This window comes from Zeugodacus cucurbitae, chromosome 4, assembly GCF_028554725.1.
Source record: "Zeugodacus cucurbitae isolate PBARC_wt_2022May chromosome 4, idZeuCucr1.2, whole genome shotgun sequence".
Lineage (NCBI taxonomy): Eukaryota > Metazoa > Arthropoda > Insecta > Diptera > Tephritidae > Zeugodacus > Zeugodacus cucurbitae.
In genome coordinates this window covers 51,432,228-51,454,612 of record NC_071669.1, presented here as the reverse complement: position 1 = coordinate 51,454,612, position 22,385 = coordinate 51,432,228, and the positions used below count along the sequence as shown (strand labels likewise).

The window sequence follows — 22,385 nt, the reverse complement described above, 5'->3', positions numbered from 1 at the left end:
TGATGTAAAAATTAAATTAATTATATTAATTATTATGTACATCGTCGCATCAGTTGTAAAATTTGTCTGAAAACAGAGTGAAACGATATATTAAAGCACGAAACACACAACTCTATTTCTATATAATTTAGCTCCTTAACATTAAACATTCTAATCTTATATGCTCTTGTAACAGCAGAAATATTGCCTAAATAGCTTTTAGGAACGCTGTCCATAGGCCTTTGTCGAATAAATTCGTTAAATTACTTACTAAGTCCCGACTGTGTTGAAGGTCAGAAAATTTGGAGGTTTCATCAATGCATAACTCTCGTTGCCTTACCACCGAGCATACATGTGCGGAGAAATACAGTTGAATGTCCATAAATCGAACGTCTATAACTCGAAGTTTTCCATTACTCAAACTTTATAATAGACAATAGAAGTCAAATTTCATACAAATTACCTTTCGTAACTCGGAAGTCTCTCTAAACACAAAAGTGTTTTGTGGATTATGGTGATTCGAGTTAGGGAAGTTCAACTGTATACTCAAACTGGCCGATACCTATAAATTTGAAGAGCAGTGTATCGTTATTACCCAAAGTACTGTCTTCTAGTGACCTAAGGACTTTATTTTTGCTGCAGAGTTTGTCTCAAGACGTAATGTATCCGAAGAATATATAAATGTTGTAAAGATCTACGCATATTGTTCTATGACGATTGGGGTCGACATCTTGAGCCACGGGTTTCCGATTTTACCCTACGCCTAAAATATATTGTGGATTACAACCAATAAGTAGAAAATCAAATTTTATAATTACTTCTGAAGGAAAATTGGCACCCATATATTGCAGGATGTGTCAATAATTCAAAACAATTTATATTTATTGACTCAATTTATTAAATCAATCGATTAATTAAGTTTTCTTTATTTTATTTATTTATTATTTATTTTTTTAATAAAACCACAAGTTTTCATAATCCATAGCATTGAACTCGACAAATTTGAATTTTGTACAGTACGCATGAAAATTTCCAGAACATATTTTCGTGCATTCATGGTACCCTGTGCCATGCAAATTGTCCACCCCATTTCGAACTCGTGTGCAAATAAATGACTCATCATATACACAAACCATTTCATCATAAATGACTCTATTGCTATTTCACTCTCACATAGATTCCACATATAAGACACAACACACTCGTGGTTCCGTTCATTGCGAATAGAGTCGTCACGCAGTACAGTGTTGTATTACGTGGTTATATTTTATTAAACCAATTCTAAAATTTTAATAAGTGCAAATTTCATTGTGTGCCAGCTATTTAAAAAAGAAATATTGGCATATTTTTAAAGAAACTCTTATTAAACTTTTGCAAGTTTTTCTTTATACGAATTCAAAGGATATATATATTAAATAAACAATTGATTGAGAGCTCCTTTTATATACAGCAGGCAACTCTATTGGCTAAGTGGACCCTGTAGTGTGCAGAATTGTGGCAAAATATTTAATTCCGCAATTTTAGTAATTATAATCCGGTTCGTGTGTAAACTTCAACTTTTATATTGTTGATTTATTATTGCGCGTATGTTTGCGCTAAAGTATTGATAAAAGAATAATCTATAAAAACGCAATTGATTTCAAAAATGACAAATCGAAATCGCCATTGATGAGTTGGAAACGCGACAAAAACGAGAAAAGGAGTGCAAGGCAAATTTTGGGCAGGAAAACGGACGCCTCATCAGCTTAGCCTAAAGTAATAAGCACAAAGTGAATACTACGTGTAACAAGTTTACCTTATTTGTCAAACAATATTAATTGTTATTAAAAAGAACGCGTGGATGCTCTTGTGTTTCCACCTGTCCTACACTTCAAGGATCTGTCTGTCTGTCAAGAATCTGCAACTGTTCTGATTTGGGCATACCTAAACTAGATGCATGGTATTACAAACTGGTGGTCGAAGGTAATAAATAAATTTTTTCCACTGAAATATATTGTACCTGTTGTTTAAAATAATATAAAGTTGAACTTAATATTTTTGAAGCCAGTTAAGATTGCTTTCCACATGGAAATTAGACAATGTGTAACACCACAAATAAACGCCGGTTTCAGGAAACTTTATTGTATTAAATTAGGAAACGTTTTCTTAATCCTATATTTGCTTCACATTTCACGTGAAAGTGCTATTTTATTTATAACAAAATGATAATATTCTTATACAATAACATCAATAATATATGTATGTATGTGCATATTTACATTTGGACACTTGTCCATTAGTTTTCGTGTCTTGAATACAGCGTGCTTTTTCTTTAATAAAGTGTGTACTTAACAAAATTAAAAAGTAAACAAACTATGTAAATATTTAAATATTCGACCATGAGAATAACTGATCAAACGTTGAATTTTTGCAGTGTGCATATATTTGTTATATATTTAGAAAATTGAACATAAGACAATATTCATCATTGGCATATGCATATATATTTATCTAATTGATTCCAATTTTATAAATACATGAATTTCTCATAGATTCTCTCGTCAACGTTGACAATTTAGCGCAATTTTGTGATTATTAAAACCATGTGGACAATGAAATGTTCATACATACATACATATGTACTATTTTTAAAGATTGATTTGGCCCACATCCGGGGAGTGCGGACGAACGTGCTAGTGGCGATTGCATGTTGTCGAAAATGTTTCATAAAACTATAAATAAATCTCGGCAGTGTTTGGAGGACGTATATTACGCATGCAACAGGAATACATACCTATATTCAAAGTCGAATTGTTGTAAAATCATAAATTCTCATCGGCAAAATTTTATACGAAAAATATAAATATGAATATAGGCGCATATCAAGTGTATTGTTGCCAAATTCATTTAAGTATGCGGTGATAAGAAACGTTTGGTCACGAATTACAGTCTAATGGGCATAATGTTATCGGTAGTAAGTGATAACGAGATTTATTACATGAATTAATGCATCGAATTATGATTTATATTAAACAAACACCTATACACATTGTCGTAGCTATGCATGTATTTGTGTGTGACGTACATATGTACATACATATATACATATATGAAAAATATTTAGATTAAATACAAAATCAGCTAAATGAGTGATATGTGTGAGCTACAACTTCATTGAATTTTAGTTAGATTTGTTTGTTAAATTGGAAAATATTTATGCATACAAGGTTTATTACAATAAAGTTGATTACATTTACGAATAATTTAGTTCAGTAAGTAGTCCAGCACCTACCTGCATATTTAGTGTTTAAACGTAAACGTATTTGCATTTCCATTAAAAATATCAGTCTATTTATTCATGTGTGCTTACGTTTTACATTTTTTATCATGTGATTTGACTTGAAAGCGGATTTGTAAATAGCCACGTGTCCATGACGCAGCTAATAACTCGCAAAGTTATCAACCTGAAAATGTTTGATATCTTACAGTAAAAATCTTACGTTTTGCATATAATGAGTGTTGTGAAATAATTCTTTAGTTGTGAGTTATCAGACTTTGTTTGCTGAATTTATTTTCATTGTAGAATTTGAGATAAAAACCTGAAAGTGTCTGCTCATAACTCATAAAAATCGTTTTATCAAAACAAATATTTTGTATAAGTTAGAATCTTTACACACCTAAATAAATAAATTCAAGTTTTTTGTTAAACCCCTGTGATACTACGCCGCTATAATCGACCTAGTTTTAGTTGTAGCTAAAACAATCTTACATAAGTAAATGATAATAGTGGTTGTCTTTGTTGTAATATAAATCATTGCCGATATAGTTTCAAAAAGCTACTTTAATTTAATTATCTCTCTGTCTTTGTGAGAAATATTGCGCGAAATTGTGTGCTTTGCTTGTAAAGAAGTTTTCCTGCTGAAATTTTAAAAAATTTCAGAATTTTTTCTAGCATTTATTTCTACAAGTGATAGTCACGCGCTCAATTTGACAATTAGAGTCGCTATTTTTGTTCTATTTACAAGTAAAATTACATTTTAATGACATTTGAGTTCAATTTAGCGGAACGGCTCGGATATATACTCGTGCGTCATTAATGTTTAAAATGTAGCGTTTCCACTGCAGTAACTGCATTTTCGATAGTATTTGGTTCCAAATAGAATAATAAAAAATAGTTTTTAAAAGCTTTAAACGCTTGATCTATAGCGAATAATCGCGGTTTAAAGTTTAGAATACTTGACTAATTGGGATTAGTTGAATTATAAAAAAAAAACTTAAATTATAAAAAAATATTTGTATTAATATTATTACAACAATCACAATTTGAAATTAATGAGAGTGATTTTATCAAGCGAAAGTTATTTATTCCAGTACAATTAAATTTTTTTGAATTCCTGAAAAAATTTACAAATTTAACGAAATACATAATTATATTTTTAAATTTATACGTTAATATTACTTTCGTATATTCATATGTATGTATATTTTCGCTTTTCAAATTGATGACCAGTAAAAAAGTTGTCGTTTTAGGCGGAAATGTGAAACGCGATTAAAGTTGTTTTTTTTTTTGTGTTTCATTTAAACTGTAAATTCCGCTTACTCAAATTATAAAAATGTAATTTATCACAAGGTTCAAATTGCGCATGTAATCACACACTGTGCAAAATAACAAACCACAATAAAAACATTAAGCCACAAACTGAGCATTAAATACCAATACCGGCTCTGATTTCGACGACGATTTTGAGCTCTGCAAATTGTTTCAATACACAAATGAGTGTGTGCATGTATTTGTTAGCTACTGTATTGTACTTGTTGATGCTAGCATGTGCAATGCATATCTACAGTTGTGTTCGCAAAATTACCAGTGACTTTGTTTTCCTCTGAATTATAATGTGCTTATCAGTAGGAAATTCTTTTCTGTGTATTTTTTTTTGCTTTGCTTTATATAATACAACTTTTAATTGATAAGCTTATCAATTGTATTACGCAGATATAATACAGTGGAACTTCTCTAACTCGACTCACCATAATCCACAAAAAAACTTCGAGTTAGAGAGACTTCGAGTTATAGAAATTTTCATTAAAACATATAAATTTTCAAAAAGCGGTAAAATATATATTTCTACACAGTTTTATTTATTTACTTCGCATAAAGTTTTATGTACACGCGTTAAAACATGTATTTTGTAATTTTGCTTCTTCCAGTTTGCTATTGTTTGGCTCTTAACGTCTGTATCCCATCCCTTTGTTATATGCATTATGCAATCTATAAGTGTAATATCATATTTTTAGTTCAACTTCATACGATATAAAGGGACTCTTTTAAAATCCTGCCTCGATAGTAAAATTTTAATTTTTGTATTATGCCCTTGTCGAAAAGTTCGATTTATGGAAGGAAATTTTTAAGAAAGTTGCCTTCTATTGCCACTTCAAGAGTTCGAGTAATGGAGAACTTCGAGTTATAGAAATTCGAGTTATGGAAGTTACACTGTATTTATTGTAATTTTGTATTACGTCAATATTGGGCATGTATATCAAAATAATTTTATGTTTTGCTTATTATTGTAAAGCAAAGATTTTTAGTGAGTTAGTATATGGTGGGAGTTTATAATTAATGTTGAGTTTTAGTAAAAATTATCTGCTGTTCGAAAATTGTATTTAAAAAGTTAAAGAAATATATATATATTTTTAATTAAAGACATTCTCATTAAAGTTATTGGAAAAAAATATAATTATTTCTTCTTTCTTGAGCAATTCTAATCTCCGATTATCGCCTAAATCCTTTTAAAAATTTACAAAAAATTTAAATTCTTATTTTTATGAACACAACTGTAACAACGAGCCACACATACAAATGTAAAACAACATGCTGGAGGGTCAATAGCATTTTTCAGCGTTTTTGATTACAAAGAAAGAAATCAAATAAACTTGTTTAGTTAGATTAAAATGATATGAAAGCGGTTTTCTTTAATTACAGAATTCGGGGTATTACATAAATACACATCTGCTGTACATACTCGTATATATGCAAATAAGCTTCAATATGCTGAGGTTTGCGCAAAGACAAGTTTAATTTGTTTGAAATGTGGTTTATTGCACTTGAAGACAGCTGACTGACTGATGATCAGCTTTCAATGATATACGAGGCTTATATACATATGTATTTAATTTACATATATACATATGCATGAGACATGTGCCAGTGCATATGTACCTAAAGGAATATATTAAAAATTATATAAAAATGAATGAAAGGTTATAAGCGCTACAAAAATACTATTTACATACTTATATACTATATTCATACATAAATATTTAAACATCCATTTATGTATTGTATGATTAATAATACAGTTTTATAGTTCATCTATGTACGAATGTATGTATGTAACTATCATGCTGTTTGCATTTAAATGTGCCCATTGCTGTATTGCTGTTATATTTTAATTTTGATTTCATTCAATTGTGTGTATTGAATTTTAAATGAATTTGATTACATCAAAAGGGGACAGTCAATTGCACTTGACCAACTAAGCAATCAACTCGTATGAGGAATTCGACCGTATTGACTTACTGATTGATAACTTACTTGCTGTTTAAGTGTAATTTATATATATGTATATATATATGAGTTAAATAAAGTAGCGAGCAAAATACTAGCAGCATAAAATATGTACAACTAACTTTTTTACCAATTTTTTTTATAATTCTATTTAAATATTTTGTTGGTAGAATGCTTTCTTTTTTATATACATATGCCTATTATATATTAATAATAAGCAGAACGCTGCAATTAACTTCCTATTTTTCATAGCTAACAAATTTAGCTTGAATTAAACTAATTTATTATTTGTGGCACACACATAAATATCTACAAATAATTTATACGCCTATATATTTTTTATGATTTTGAGGTTAGGTAATTGAGCTCGTCATTCTATTACTTCAATATAAAGCTCATTTTAATAGTGAAGGTCAGTTTACACACAGCAGTCGGCGTCAATCAATCAGTATCGATCAGTAAGATTCTACCTTGTCGGTTCATCACTGAAATGTGCAAAATTATCACTGCCGGTGTCTTTGCAAATCACAGTGAAGCTTCATGGGTGTTAAGAAACGTCAATGTGCCGGACTGGTTTTTTTAAGGTTATATCAAGAATTTTGACATTTTCATTGACAATGTCACTGAACGAAATCAGAAAACTATGAACTGTCACGCCACTTTTATAGAATTAACCGTTATAAATGTAGGCTTTTAGTGATTTTTTTGATATAGCGCTTGTATTTATTTTTAGTGACAATCAGTGTAAATGAGTTTAGCAAATTCATTCCGTATTATATACTATATATGTGTGTATATATGTATTTTAAAAAGGGGCGCGTCAGTTCGTCGTTGAACCACATTAAAGCATCGTTGCCGCCATAATTACGATTCTCAAACCTGAAACCATTGCGTTTGAACCTGCCGCTATATAATATATTGGCATGCATTAATATTGCGCTCTATTGTCAGTGATATTGAAGTCAGTGTGGCCCTCTTATGAAAGCGCGCTTTGCATAATCGGACCACTAGAAGAAAATGCGCAATTGTTTTCGATAATATTTTACTTTTTAATGATTTTTGCTGATGCTGCCCTGTGGGAATAGAACCTTACAACATGGAGATGCAATTTAATTAATTAATTTTAATTATAAAAAACGTTTAATTTAAAACTTAACTCTTCGATAAGTAACTTAACTATTCTATAAGCTTAATTTCATATTCTCAATAATAAATTTCCAATTTTGAGACGAAGACGTCTTTAGTGTGTCCTTTTTGGATGAATGTTGATGGAACCATCATTATTTCGATCACCAACCATTATATTTTGAATTAAATTAAACTCTAGGGACTTGTCAGCATTTGTTTTTGGCAAATATGCGCTCTGAAGCGATCCATGATGAAGTTTCAGTGCGAACGATTTGAGGCTAGTAGAAGTTTTTGAATTTAGTATCGAGATCTTGAGATTATATTCTAGGAGACTTCTTTTTAACGAGTTTAAAGGACTTCCGTTTATTCTGGGATGTCACATAAATCAGAGTTTCACAATTTGATATTTTTATTTATTTGATATTTGAAATAAAAAAATTTTAGTATTGTTAAACATTTTTGAAAAAAAATATAATCCACTAATAGCGGTATATAATAATGTATACAAATTCTATAAGATATTATACTAACATCATTTTTCTCGCTACTGTATATATACTCATATTGTACTACGCTTTGGTCATGTAGGCAAAAATTGTCAGTTTCAGCCCGTGTCAATAAACCAGCACGAAAGCGTCGCAGAAACTCAATGATACACTGCTATATACATATACACTTATGTATGTATGTAAATGTGTATGTTTATGTGCACAATATTCGTTTAATAAATTCATTTTAATTGTTGCAACAGACAGTTATACGGTTTTCATTTCCGTTCGCCAAAAAGTTAACATTTGGGCATCAAATGAACCTTATTTGGTGATTTCAAACCAATATTATGGTGTTAAGAAAAACTTTGAAAACTTTGTTTCGTTGACTTTTCGACCGTGGGATTTACCCCCCATTTAAGCCTTGACCTTGCCCAACTACAGAGGTGTGTGTCTCTGTGTGTTTGTGAAACGACCTTGCACAACTACAAAGTTCATGTAAATACTAGTTAGACGCCTTCTAATGTCTTTAGCAATGAATCGTTAGCTGGCAATTGCTTTTACTTTTTCTTACACCAACAACAACAACACAGCTTGCATATTTGTATATTAAACAGTTCATTAATTGCCGCCACCTTACACTAGTAGCCGCATGGTACGCGCACATTCTTGCTTATTATGTCGATAATTTCTAAGGAAGTTTTGCCGGTTTCGTTCATGGAACTGTTTCAGCACTTTCATGGTCGTGGTTTAGTTGTTGTTATTGTTGTTTGGTAAATATTCTGCATTGTTTATCAAAGTTTTCTGTGTGTTGGCGGTTGACTTTGCCGCGCATCCTTGAGCTCGTGCGCCCTGATGTATGCTTCTATTTATATTTTTTTTCGCTTTTGTTGGTCACATGTACATATAAGTACATTATCTAACCGCAATAACGCATTTCGATACGCGCGCCCACACCGACGCTGACTTTGGTGAATTTTTGTGTGAGTGTTTTGCAAGTTTTATCAATAGATTTTGGTCATAGAGATATACATGCGAGTATACAAGCATACAAACATGCAAATGCATTAGTCAATAAACTTGAAATGTAGCTAAAAATAAATAACGGTAAATACCAACGAGTTTGTTACAAAAAAAAAAAAAAGTGTGGTTAAACAAAACTAACTGTTGCGGTAAATATACATTTACATACATACCTTCATACATACATATAAATGTAGCTGGTTTTTGTACGCAACGCAAATTTTATTGGCCTAAACGTTTTTGTGTGCGTTTTATTTACATTTTATGTCTGATTTGTTTCACTTTTTTGTTTTTGTATTTTATATTTTTTTTTGTAATTTTTGGATTTTGATTTTTTTTTGGGTTCGTCGCATTTTGGCGTCCACTTTACTCTCCAGTTGTGCAATGTTCGGTGTCGCGTAAATAAGCGCACGCATATTTCGGCGCAAGCGTTTTGTCTGCATTCTGTTTGTTTTGTTTACACCTCCCGCCGCGCGCTTTTCGTACATTTGCTGTCGTAGTTTGGGATTTGCATTTTGCAAAAGGTGTGTCGCAATGCAAAAAAATATATTAGTCATATGAAATATTTTCTCGACGTCTCGTGATGCAAATAAAAGACATAAAATACTTGTTCGACTACGCCTACCGAACGTCTCAAGTTTTGATTTATGTGGTGGCGTATATAATTGTGTAGCCATAACTAAGCTTAAAATTCTGTGAAAGATATTTTTCTATAGTGCTACCATATTGTTCTGCTTTCGAATTATTTGGAAGAATTAGAAACATATTTTTTATGCAAATTAATGCAGAGAAGCACTCAGCACATTAATAAAAATGTTAAATAGTAAATAATATACAGTCATGTGAAAAATAATAGGGACGCTTGCTTGAAAATAGGTAAAAAATAAAAATAAAAATAAAATAAAAAAATTATCAAAAATGTAACATGCAATTATTTGCTGGGATGTCAGTGAAGTAAAGAACCGTTATCAATGGAACAATGTTGATCATTTTGTGAAGTAAGTTCGTTTTTGAGTGTGCGAAATAATAGGGACATGTGTCATGTATTTGAAAAGTATTTTAAATGTTAAATTTAATGGGTTGTAATTATGAGCAATTTTTCGAATTTTCCACGCAATTGTTTGCTGGAATTATTTATTTATTTTGTAAATTAATTATAAACGTTTTCATCATTTGACAATTAGCACAGTTGTGCTGAGACATCAAGTCGCCCAAGTCTTAATTTTCATTATCATTTCAGTTATAGCAAGGCTACTTGAGAGAAGCCGTTTGATATTGAATTTTTCAAATAAAAATTTAAGCTTCGAACAGCTTCAAAGTTCAGAATTCTTTTCATTTAAAGGGTGATTTTTTAAGAGCTTGATAACTTTTTTAAAAAAAAAAACGCATAAAATTTGCAAAATCTCATCGGTTCTTTATTTGAAACGTTAGATTGGTTCATGACATTTACTTTTTGAAGATAATTTCATTTAAATGTTGACCGCGGCTGCGTCTTAGGTGGTCCATTCGGAAAGTCCAATTTTGGGCAACTTTTTCGAGCATTTCGGCCGGAATAGCCCGAATTTCTTCGGAAATGTTGTCTTCCAAAGCTGGAATAGTTGCTGGCTTATTTCTGTAGACTTTAGACTTGACGTAGCCCCACAAAAAATAGTCTAAAGGCGTTAAATCGCATGATCTTGGTGGCCAACTTACGGGTCCATTTCTTGAGATGAATTGTTCTCCGAAGTTTTCCCTCAAAATGGCCATAGAATCGCGAGCTGTGTGGCATGTAGCGCCTTCTTGTTGAAACCACATGTCAACCAAGTTCAGTTCTTCCATTTTTGGCAACAAAAAGTTTGTTAGCATCGAACGATAGCGATCGCCATTCACCGTAACGTTGCGTCCAACAGCATCTTTGAAAAAATACGGTCCAATGATTCCACCAGCGTACAAACCACACCAAACAGTGCATTTTTCGGGATGCATGGGCAGTTCTTGAACGGCTTCTGGTTGCTCTTCACCCCAAATGCGGCAATTTTGCTTATTTACGTAGCCATTCAACCAGAAATGAGCCTCATCGCTGAACAAAATTTGTCGATAAAAAAGCGGAACACCGAACACTGATTTTGGTAATAAAATTCAATGATTTGCAAGCGTTGCTCGTTAGTAAGTCTATTCATGATGAAATGTCAAAGCATACTGAGCATCTTTCTCTTTGACACCATGTCTGAAATCCCACGTGATCTGTCAAATACTAATGCATGAAAATCCTAACCTCAAAAAAATCACCCGTTATTTCATATCTATAGCACGTAAGAGTATGCCTGTCTTCCCTCGAATTTTTTTAGTAATTACTACAGAAAATGTTGCCTACATTTAGGCGCAATAGCAATAAAAGCTGCGAAAAGAAAAGTGATAATGGAAAAGAAGTACAAAATTAATGAATATGCACAGCTGAGTTAGCTAAAAATTTAGCGGAAATTAGTCCATTATAGTCTATGCGGTCCACAAAATATAAAAAATAAATATATTTCCGTATTAAATAAGCTAACGCCCACTCAAAAGCCTCAATTATATACTTATCTACTTATTTTCACACTTTTTCGGTACTTTACTGTATTACGAACTACCGTTACTTTGTTTATTTATTGTGACCATATTTATTTTGACGATATTTATTTATTTTATGATTTACTATTTGTTTCCATGTATTTCCATCGACTCATCTATCATAACAATCAAGTGCATGTGATTATAATCATTTGGCTTGACTACCTCAATTAATCCAATCAACATTTGTATTGTGAATATTACGTGACGTCAACAAAATAGATTCATCTATTGAATTGATAAAAGGCAGATGACTTTTTTTTTGAACAAAAGTGGATTGTCAATAAGAGATCACTTCCGTACATCAATTAGTTTTACTCTAATTCGTAGCGGTTTATTTCGGTTGCATTATATAAACTGTGTACAGTAGGTGGGCGCATTATTAAGGACGGTTATGGAATTCATAATTAATTTTGTTACAGTAGGTTCTGAAATTTTAACTAGATTATATTTTATCGATGCTCTATATTCCATCTAGAAACTATGAGAAAATATATATATTTTGTGGTTAAAATCATATTTTTAAATAAAATAAAATATTTGTATGCTAACTTTACTTAAAAATTATAAATATGAAATGTTTTTTTTTGTACTCCAACGAGAAAAGTTTAAATTCATCTATTATGTTGTTGTTGTTGTAATAATCTTTTTATAGTTATGCAAATTAATACCCAATTTGGGGAAAAATTACTTATTAACGTGAAAAACATTTATAGATAACGAACTCATCCGATAAACCATTGAGATTAAGCGGCTGAGACGACTCGAGCTTTTCGAGATAATCGTTATAACAACAATAACAACTCGTGGCCAAGGTTCGTCAACTCAGCGTAATTCCCCGAAAATTAATAGATGTTTTATGATTTTGCAATAACAACAACAACAAAAATCATGAAAGTTGCATTAATCTAATAATTCTCAATATGTTATTGATAACGTCTATGTACAGTATTACCTGCTTAATTGTACTAACCTAAATAAGGGGTTAGGGGTAGTCAGAGACTCGCAAAGAATTTTCAGTAATATTTTTGGTAATAAATCATGTTATTTTACAAAAGTAATAAAATGCCATTATTACACAATGTTTTGACTTGAAGTTATGAAAATTTGAAAAAAATTATAATTTTCAAAGTTATAACTGTTTGTGTTGACCCAGTTCCATAAAAATGTCCTTGCAGTGACAATCATAAGTCCTTGAAGATTCATCTAAAATCAATCGGTTAAGAAAACTTGAAAAAGAAACATCGACAGTAAATTGCTCTTAAAAATCGAAAATTTAGAAAAAAAAGAAAAAGCCCAAGATTATTATGTATTCTAAAAGTTGTAAAAATGTCATTAAAATCTACTGAGCTGTTTGCGAGTTACTGTTGTCACCAGTTCAAAAAACATAGTTTTGAGAAAAACGCATTTAAAGTTTCACACTAGCATTTTGGAGTGCCCGAGCGATCTTTGCTATTTCTCAAATAACTCGAAAAGTAATTATCGGATAAAACGAAAATGCAAAAAACAAAAAAAAATTATTAGGTCTACAACTTTGCTCCTGTTTTCCAATAGATGTCTCTAGGGTCAAGCACTGATCAATTAAATTGATTTTCTTATATCGATCTTGGACATTTGTGTCAACATTAATCCAACAATATATTTGTAAAGATCTGTTTGCATCCCAAACTTATTCTCAACTGAAAATATGACTTTTTGAGCCGAATTTTCGACATCTGCGGGAAATTTTGCTTTTCTTTTTTTAATTCCAAGGAAAGTGCGGCTGAGGCTCATTGACATTTGTAACCGTTTTTAATAAAAAACTTAAATTTACAAAGAAAAACGGCGGAAGCAAAGTTGTAGGCCTAATATTTAAATTTAATTTTTTTTTTTACTTTTTATTTTTTATTGGCAGTGACCCTGTACATCAATTTATTGGGGGTCAATTAAGCATAATATATATACGTGTGTCCTTAACAATTGCGGTTTAATGAATTTCTCATATAAAAGACAAGTATTGTATTTAATTACAGTAAACTCGCTGCCAATTGAATAAAACAATTGTTCTATCTAACAAAAAATAAAAAATAAAAATTTTCAAAAAGTTATTGTATAATTGAAGAAATAATAATTTATATTAATTTAGGCTATCTAATTATGTCAATTAACTATATTTTTTTTTCCAAACAGTAGTTTAAACTATTCTACTGTTAAGAATATTTTAATTTTATTGCTTCATATCAGCGTATTGTAAGATTAAACCTAATTAATAATTGCTGAAATTTGTAAAACTTACCTTATCAGTCAACACAAAAATATGTACATATATTTCGTATTACTTGGCATTACAGCTGCACTCCAGCAACAACTGTAAATAAATTAGTTTTTTTTTTTATCTTCAAAGCTTATTTGCAAAAGCGTCTGTTTAAGGTAATAGCTCAAAAGCAATCACCGCACATATGTTCTAAGGTACACATTATGTACATATAAGTACATACATACTTACATAAGTATATATGCATATGTATTGAAGTGTTGAAGTGTAATTGCACATATACTTATATACGCACTAAAAACTATCCGCCGTTTTGTTGTGTAGGTTTCGTATTAATTGTTTTGAATAAGGAAATCAGTGCTGAGTGAGTGTCCAAAGTTGTCGGTTCATTTATGGTAGTAAGCGTTGAGTACACTCCCAATTGGGATGCGATTAAACGCCGCGAAAGATTTGAGATGCTGACACGCGCTATAGCAGAAAAGAACTTTGATTTTTTTTAAGATTTTTTTAATTTTTATTTTATTTTTTAAATATTTTTTACTACTTTGTAGCTTAAATAAGTACACTTTTTCATTACCAAAATTGTTGATATTAATTCCGTGTTTTTCTTTTTGATTGCAGATAACAACAAGTGGGCATGCGCGTCGAAATGTGGCACACACTGTTATAAATTATTAAATTTAAGTTAAATTCGAATAATAAAAGCATACTCACACACCCTTATATATCTCTCTATATATATATGAAAAGTTTACGCCGTGTGTGTGTGTGTGTGTGTGTTAGTGTATAGTGCTGGTGCAACCATACAAAAAGTGTAGACATATCTGTGCTGTGCGCAGACGTGTTTATCTAATCGTTACGAAAAGTATTCATTGAAATCATTTTGCAATACAATAAATTATCAATCCGATTTTTATCAAGTGAAGTGAAGTGAAGTGAAGTGGAGTGCAGTGTGCAGTGTCGAGTGAAGCACGAACACGATGGCACGTCATATAATGGCCGTTTGTGTTGTGTGCCTACTGTGCGCCGATCGTATTCCTTGTCAGGAGCATGTCATCAATGATTATGTGGCGAATGCTGCAGCCGCCACAGCATATCCGCCACCACATTTCGAATATCAACAGTTAAATGCGCGTGTACACGAACGACGTGACGCTGCGCGCTTTGGTGTAGATCCGCTAACTGGTGGCGCACACAATCGTGCTGATGAACTTGACATTGAAACAACGAGCAACAACGTACACAATAAACCACATCGAAGAAAACGACATGCTGGTCATGCGCACGGTGAGGAGACGAGTCACGTCGTGCAACGACCCGAGATCACAGCGGAATTCCTGCAGCGCATATTTGTTGAGTACGGGCATAAGGCGGATGGCACATTGACGGTGGAGGAATTTCAGCGCATACTGAAAAAGCTCGGTTTGAATCAGCTGATAGAAGGCGCACCACAACAAAAGCAGCAACAGCAACAAGAACAAACCGCCCAACGTCTACAGCATCCTGCGGAGGACAAGCAACAGGCGCCCAGTAATGGCACTGTAAGTATTTTAATTAACACTTTCTTGCTATAATAATACTAATCCACACCTTTTCAACCACTTTCCAGTGTGTCACCGATGCCGCACTAGTCTACCACGTCCAGCCACATAAAATTGTTGAACACACACACCCGCATATTGAGCACGCCGTGAATTGCACGGATTCCAGCGCTACTGATTGTGCGCATGCGCAACAAAATCATCAAAAGCATATAGGGTTGCACGAACATGCGTCCAATTATACAATAAGCAAAGATGATATGTTGCATCTGTGTCCAGTTTTGTTGTACCAAATGGCTTCCCCATTGATTGGTGAACGTGACGGTTGCATAGATCCCTCGATACTGGAAGATGTCGAAGAATTCGAAGCGAGTGAATATGACGCCAAAAAAGAGGATATGTTCTATGGTGAGTGGAAGTTAATACATAAATTTTGATGTGACTTGAACTTAAAAAGAAAGTGAGTTTAAATAACTTTGGGAATGAAAATAGTCTAGGTTAAGCAAGAGAGCTGCGGGAATGTTCTCGTTATGAGAGAACAGTCTATAAATAATATTGAGGAATACTGTAGACTTGACACTTATTGCCTGGATATTAATTCGGGTCTGTTCCGGTCCGATTGTCTAATAAACGGAGGTCATAAGAGGCCATTATCAAGATGGTAATTTGTTGAACCAACAAAATTTTTTAAATTACTTATTTCGGGTTGCGGGGCCTTAAGTCCTTAGATTAGTTAAGTTACATGGCTGTTCCTCAAAGGGGAAACACACGTAGACGATGAAAGACAGTCATTTGTGAAGTCAGGATCCACCCATTGATTAGGTATTAGGATTTGACAAAATGGCCTGACCCAAACACAATTATGCAGAAAGTTTTTATTTCAATATCCGTTATTTTGATCCGAGATCTGAGAAATCTTTGTCTTGATCTCGCAAAGGACATTCCAGAAGAAACTGGTGAGATTATTCCACCTCGTCCTCCTCCAGGCTAGCATCCGGTAAGATTTTTAATCTGACAGTGTGGACAATGTGCAGTTAAAACCCCTACTACTATGGAGAGGTGAACTTACGGAAGGCGAAGCGCTCGGCAGCCTTCGTGCGATTCACCTTAGGGCAGAAGGATCTGGTGACTGCACACGTCCTTGCTAAATTATATAAATTTTAGAAGCCAAAAATATATAGTAGTATAGTATAGTATAAAAAAAGTATATAAATACACTTGTGTTCTAACCTCAAAATTCTTACAAACCACATTTTTTTTGTATTTACCCATATAAGTATATTAACCATCGACCAATACATTTCAGTTTGGACATATGCATTTATTTCTGTTTTCGCATGTGGCATTTTGGGACTTGTGGGCGTGGCTATCATCCCCTTCATGGATTCGAGGTATTACAAATACATAATACAATATTTGGTGGCGCTGGCTGTTGGCACCATGACCGGTGATGCATTGTTGCATTTACTGCCACATGTAAGTATACACCGCAAATAATTCATAACAAACTCCAATAAATGTCAATAAATACCAACTCTACTTGTAGTCTTTGGCCGGACAGAGCGAACAAAATATGATACTGAAAGGACTCGGCTGCATGAGCGGCATCGTTTTCTTCTATATGACCGAACATGGTCTCACCATGATCTCGGAATGGCGCAAGCGTATCGCCAAGAGCGACACGAAACAACAATCACGCGCCAAAGTCGTGCGCGATCCAGACTCGTCGGTGAACAATTCGGTGGCTGGCGATAAACTTTGCAAATCTAAGTACAGCTCATATCCTTATTGCTACGATGAGATTGCTATGGATACAAAGAACGATATGCATTTGCCCGGCTCCAAATTGAATAATATATCCGATTTGTCGGGTGAATTGATGGGCGGCGTCAGTAATAATGTGGAGCGCAAGCGCAATGGCAAGGCGGATGCTGAAGACAATGACGCGGTGGCGCAATCTCTAATACCTGTGTGGCATCACAATCATCAAGATCATCAGCATCAACAGCCGCCACATCACCACATACACCTGCCCGACAGCAATACGATTTCAACCGATCTGGATGGCAATTCTATGGGTGGCGGTGATGGTCACAGCCACGCTTTGGTCTACAATCCGACGGTGACCACCAACGGCAATGCCAAAGATCATTCGTTAGTGAGCGATTCCGTACCCACTGTGATATTACGCGAGCATGAGTCATCGCATCATGGCCACAGTCATAAGCACGGACACGTACACTCGCCACCGGAATCGCTAAGTGCTGTTGTCTGGATGATTATCATGGGTGATGGCTTGCATAACTTCACCGACGGCATGGCAATAGGTAAGTGCGCATGTCGCATTTTGTTTTATTTAAATATCACATATGCTTTTCATATATATTTAAAGGCAGTGTGTCTGGCATGCGTATTTAGGTTTAAAATATGCAAGTGCAAACCCCATTTTTTACATTTTTTAAAGTTAATTACATTTGTATGGGTGTGTTGTGTTGTGGAATTGCGTTGTCTTGTAATCATATGTTTATTTGCATATAGTTTAATAATCTGACTGGAATGCGCACACATGCATGCTGCCATTAAATTATTATTAGATTATTGCTTGAAACATTTGTCAAAGCAATTAAATTTTACTTATAAATACATATACTCACAACATACATATGTGCATATGTACTAAATATTCATATTTTTGCAAATTAGCGCCGTTAAGTTTGCTGATGCAATAACAAACAGCTGTTCATAAATTTCATGTTTGAAAATGTTTAAAAAATATTTTAAAATTTCCAAAGACATGTGGGTTGTGGAATATGTTTTTACGTTCATTCCGCCAGCACATTCGTGTTTCGTTGGCCAAAAAATTTTTCTCTTAAATACAATTTCAATAATTGATTGATATTGTGCTAGGGATCATTGTCTTAGGGGTTAGGGGTAGTCAGAGACATGAAAAAATTAGATTTTTTAGTATTTTTTTCTATTAAATCATGTTATTTTACAAAAGTAAAAATATGACATTATTACACAATGTTTTGACAAGTCACGAAAATATGTATAATTTCCAAAGTTATAGCCAAAAACAGGTCCTTGTGGTGACTATTATAAGTCCGTGGAAATTCATCTAAAATCAATCGGAGAAGAAAAATTAGGCTCAGCGAAGTTTGAAAAACAGAATAAGATACGATCAGGCCCAGGATTATTATGTATTCTATAAGCTGTATAAATTTAATTAAAATCTACTGAGCGGTTTTCGAGTTATAGTTGTGACCAATTCAAAAAAGATAATTGAGAAAAACGCATTTACAGTTTGACACTAGCGTTTTGTAGTGCCCGATCGCTCTTTGCTATTTGTCGAATAACTCGAAAAGTAATTATCGGACAAACTTCAAATTTTCAGAGAATATTTTTAAGATATTACACTTTTTTGAAGATCCTGACTACCCCTAACCCCTTAAATAAGTAATATACAGTAGTTTTCAGAATTAACGAATATTCGTTTTAACGAAAACCGCTTATAACGAACAAGCAAATTTGTTACATCGAGTACCTTAAATAACGAACATCGGGGATTTGTAAATATTCGGTTTAACGAACAACATGAAGAAAACATATGAAGAAAGAGAAAAAAACCAAAAAACATCGAGCCAGAATTAAAAATAAAACTTGAAAAAATTCAAAAGAAATGTGAAAATTGAAAAAATGTTGTATTTTATAAAAAAAGCTTAAAATTATTGATCAGCACCAAATATAAGTATAAGTGTCAGAATTGGTCCATTTTGGAAGAATTTATTGGATTTGAATTGTTTTGTTATGATTTTTCATTTTTTAACAAATAATTAATAAAACAATTTATTAAACTGCAATTTACGAATATTTAACTAATTATTATTGAAAAGCATACCTCTAAAAGAGTACTCGAATTAACGAAAAATTCGATGTAACCAACAGGTCTGACAATTAATGTGTTCGTTATTTCGGAAAACTACTGTATTTAGAGTATCAAAACAACTTAAAACTCAAGAAAATTGGATTTAAATAATTTCTTATATTTAAGATATTTCTTTTCATTTTGGATTATTTTTTATACAAAATCCTTCAAAATGTCATCTTCTTGAAATAAGAGCATTTTCACCAACATGCTGGAGACAAAAAGAGTGGACATCCATCTTCTGTTTTGTAAACCTCTATAGAATGCTATAGAAACTGTGGAAGTGCAAATCCAAATATCGAATTTGTGCAATTTCTTTCACTAAAATATAGAATTTCATCGACTTTGAATATCGTTTTTACTTATTAGGCAGATAAATATAATATAATTAGAAGTGTGTTACGGTCTAGGAGATCTGACCCTTTTGTAATTATAATATAATATTATTCTATTATATTATAATATAATATTTTATGACTAAAAATGTGCGCATCATGCCACTGTGCGCTCTATGCATTAAATATAATAGTAACTTAATACAAATATTTATTACTTAAAAATACATTATTTTATACTTATACATTTGTATATTCTATATAAAAAAAACAACTGCAACAATTTGATTTGGATCCTCTAGATTTTCGTCCAAAATAATTAGTTCAGCAAACAAAATATGGGGGTAATTACTCTAGATTTTTTTAAATTTTTAAATATTTCGTTTAGAAAATGAAAAGCAATGTCATGCGACAAAATTTATGAATAGCTTGATTTATGAGTTATACATATGTATATTTAATGTATATTAACTTATGCCACATTGAATTGATGACAGCACGAGTACAACAACCAAATACAATGTATTCTGTTTTCGATGTTCACCTCCGAAGTGTCAAATCTTATTAACAAACAAATATTGACAGCTTAGAAAGCGAATAATTCGAAAATTTCGATATAAAAATATTATTATTAAATTAAAAAATATTATTAAGTAAATAAAATGTGGTCTGTGTAGAAGTCCAATAAAAATTTAGTCGGTTCTAGTGTAATAATATCTATTTAAATTTTTTTATTAAAAAAATAGTAATAATTTTATTCTAATAAAATAATATTACTTCTATAATTCAACTTTAATATAACATTGTTCCATTATAGGCGCTGCTTTCGCTGAAAACATTGCCGGCGGCTTCTCCACATCGCTGGCGGTCTTTTGTCACGAATTACCACACGAACTGGGCGATTTCGCAATACTCATCAAAGCGGGCATGTCCATCAAGACAGCGGTCTACTATAATTTATTAACAAGTGTGCTCAGCTTTTTTGGCATGATAATTGGTATTATATTTGGACAGTCGCCAAATGTAGCACAATGGATGTTCGCTGTGGCCGCTGGACTCTTCATCTACATAGCGCTTGTCGATATGGTAAGTCAAAGAAAAACAAAAAATAAATATTTTTAATATTTTGCCATAATTTGTGCTATAAACTTTTCACAGATGCCTGAATTGTCATCGGCACACAAGACAGTGGAGCAATTCTTATTGCAAATATTTGGCATGTGCACCGGTGTCGCTATAATGCTGCTAATTGCATTGTACGAAGGTGATCTCTTAAGCGTCTTCTCCTCTTCAGCACCAACGACTGCTACGACACACAAACATTAATGGCGCATAGAGCTGCATGGCTGCAAGCAGTTATATAACAGTAAATAATAATATTAAAAAAAAAAAATAACCCACCAGCCACATACTTGAAATGCCTACAACTTTTGCACATTTTGTTTACGAAAAGCGTATTGCAAAAGGCGAAAAGTGAAAAGCGAAAAGCTCGTACAACAACAGCTACGTACATTGACAAATTGAAGCGTCGCTCGCAAGTAAAATGTTGCATGTACATTATATTATTGATGTTTATATATATTTGAGCAGCATAACCAAGCTGTGCTTGTGTTTCCAAAAGATTGCATCATGCATTTTCGCATAATTGGCGGATAATAAGCGTTTGAATTGGATTGGATTGAAATGAATTGCTTGGATTTCACGCATGAAAGTGATTTTGTATTTATTCTACGACCAAATATTTGTCGTACATAATATAAATAAATCATATTTTATTATTATTATGTTTTATAGCTGATAAAAAAAAATGTCATCAAAGCAAGTGAATAACTGTAGTCTTAAGCGCATGAGAAAGTAGTTGATTAAAATCAATTGAAATGTAAAATGTGGAATTTAATATTTTTCTATTTCTTCACACGCTACAACTAAGATATACTAAAGATACCAACAACAACAACAAAACATTAAACTAAAAAAAAACTATGGTGCTGCATAATTTATGTATGCATGATGATATATTTAACTACACACCACACTATACTCGTATATGTGTTGGTGTCACTATATAGATATATTATTATATACTTATGTATATACAGGAATATTTATTTGTAACAATTTTTTTTCTTCTAAGCGCAAAAGTTTGAATTTACACACGAAATTGCAAACGTTAAAAGCACGCACTTTTACACACATACACAACCTATGTCTATATTCTATGCGTTGGAGTGTGCGCTCGCGTGTATGCTAAACTGTAGGCGAGCAATTGAAATTGAAAGTTTTTTCAACTATAAGTTGCCGTATAAAATTCACTAGCTCTTACAATTTATATACTTTTTTTTATACAACTACAAAGTAATGAATAATGAATGCTGTAATAAACTGAGAAGCTGATGAAACAAAAGAAAAAATTACAAAAAACCAAAAAGAAAAAAAAACTACTTGTAACCACTGTAAAGAGTGCTAAGCAAATGCATACTATACACACGTACATATATAGAGCTACATGTATTTTTGAAAAAAAAAAGTTGTAAAGTGAAAAAACAACAACACAATGTTATATAACACTCATAGTATAT

The 22,385-nt window shown here is 32.4% G+C and overlaps 1 protein-coding gene across 4 annotated transcripts; it reads left to right on the top strand.

The window, feature by feature from the left end:
* Positions 1 to 1,504: 1,504 nt before the first annotated feature.
* On the top strand, positions 1,505 to 22,385 carry LOC105210421 (zinc transporter foi). Of its 4 annotated transcripts, none has more exons than XM_029039144.2 (7): positions 1,505 to 1,941; positions 14,627 to 15,546; positions 15,615 to 15,954; positions 16,853 to 17,022; positions 17,093 to 17,873; positions 20,624 to 20,892; positions 20,965 to 22,385. In XM_029039144.2, exons 2-7 carry the CDS (start codon positions 14,986 to 14,988, stop codon positions 21,130 to 21,132), a joined length of 2,289 nt encoding a protein of 762 aa, XP_028894977.1. In that variant the 5' UTR covers positions 1,505 to 1,941; positions 14,627 to 14,985; the 3' UTR covers positions 21,133 to 22,385. The 4 variants fall into 4 exon arrangements, with proteins under 4 accessions (XP_028894977.1, XP_054086318.1, XP_054086316.1 ...); XM_054230343.1 differs by lacking the exon at positions 1,505 to 1,941 and adding an exon at positions 9,547 to 9,686; XM_054230341.1 differs by lacking the exon at positions 1,505 to 1,941 and adding an exon at positions 14,370 to 14,400.

What these genes read in the sequence shown, in the direction of transcription:
- LOC105210421 (XM_029039144.2), top strand. Translation starts at nt 14,986, where the DNA reads ATGGCACGTCATATAATGGCCGTTTGTGTTGTGTGCCTACTGTGCGCC. An exon ending in AGGCGCCCAGTAATGGCACT is followed by an intron (nt 15,547 to 15,614) that starts GTAAGTATTTTA and finishes ACCACTTTCCAG; the next exon opens with TGTGTCACCGATGCCGCACT. An exon ending in ACATAGCGCTTGTCGATATG is followed by an intron (nt 20,893 to 20,964) that starts GTAAGTCAAAGA and finishes AACTTTTCACAG; the next exon opens with ATGCCTGAATTGTCATCGGC.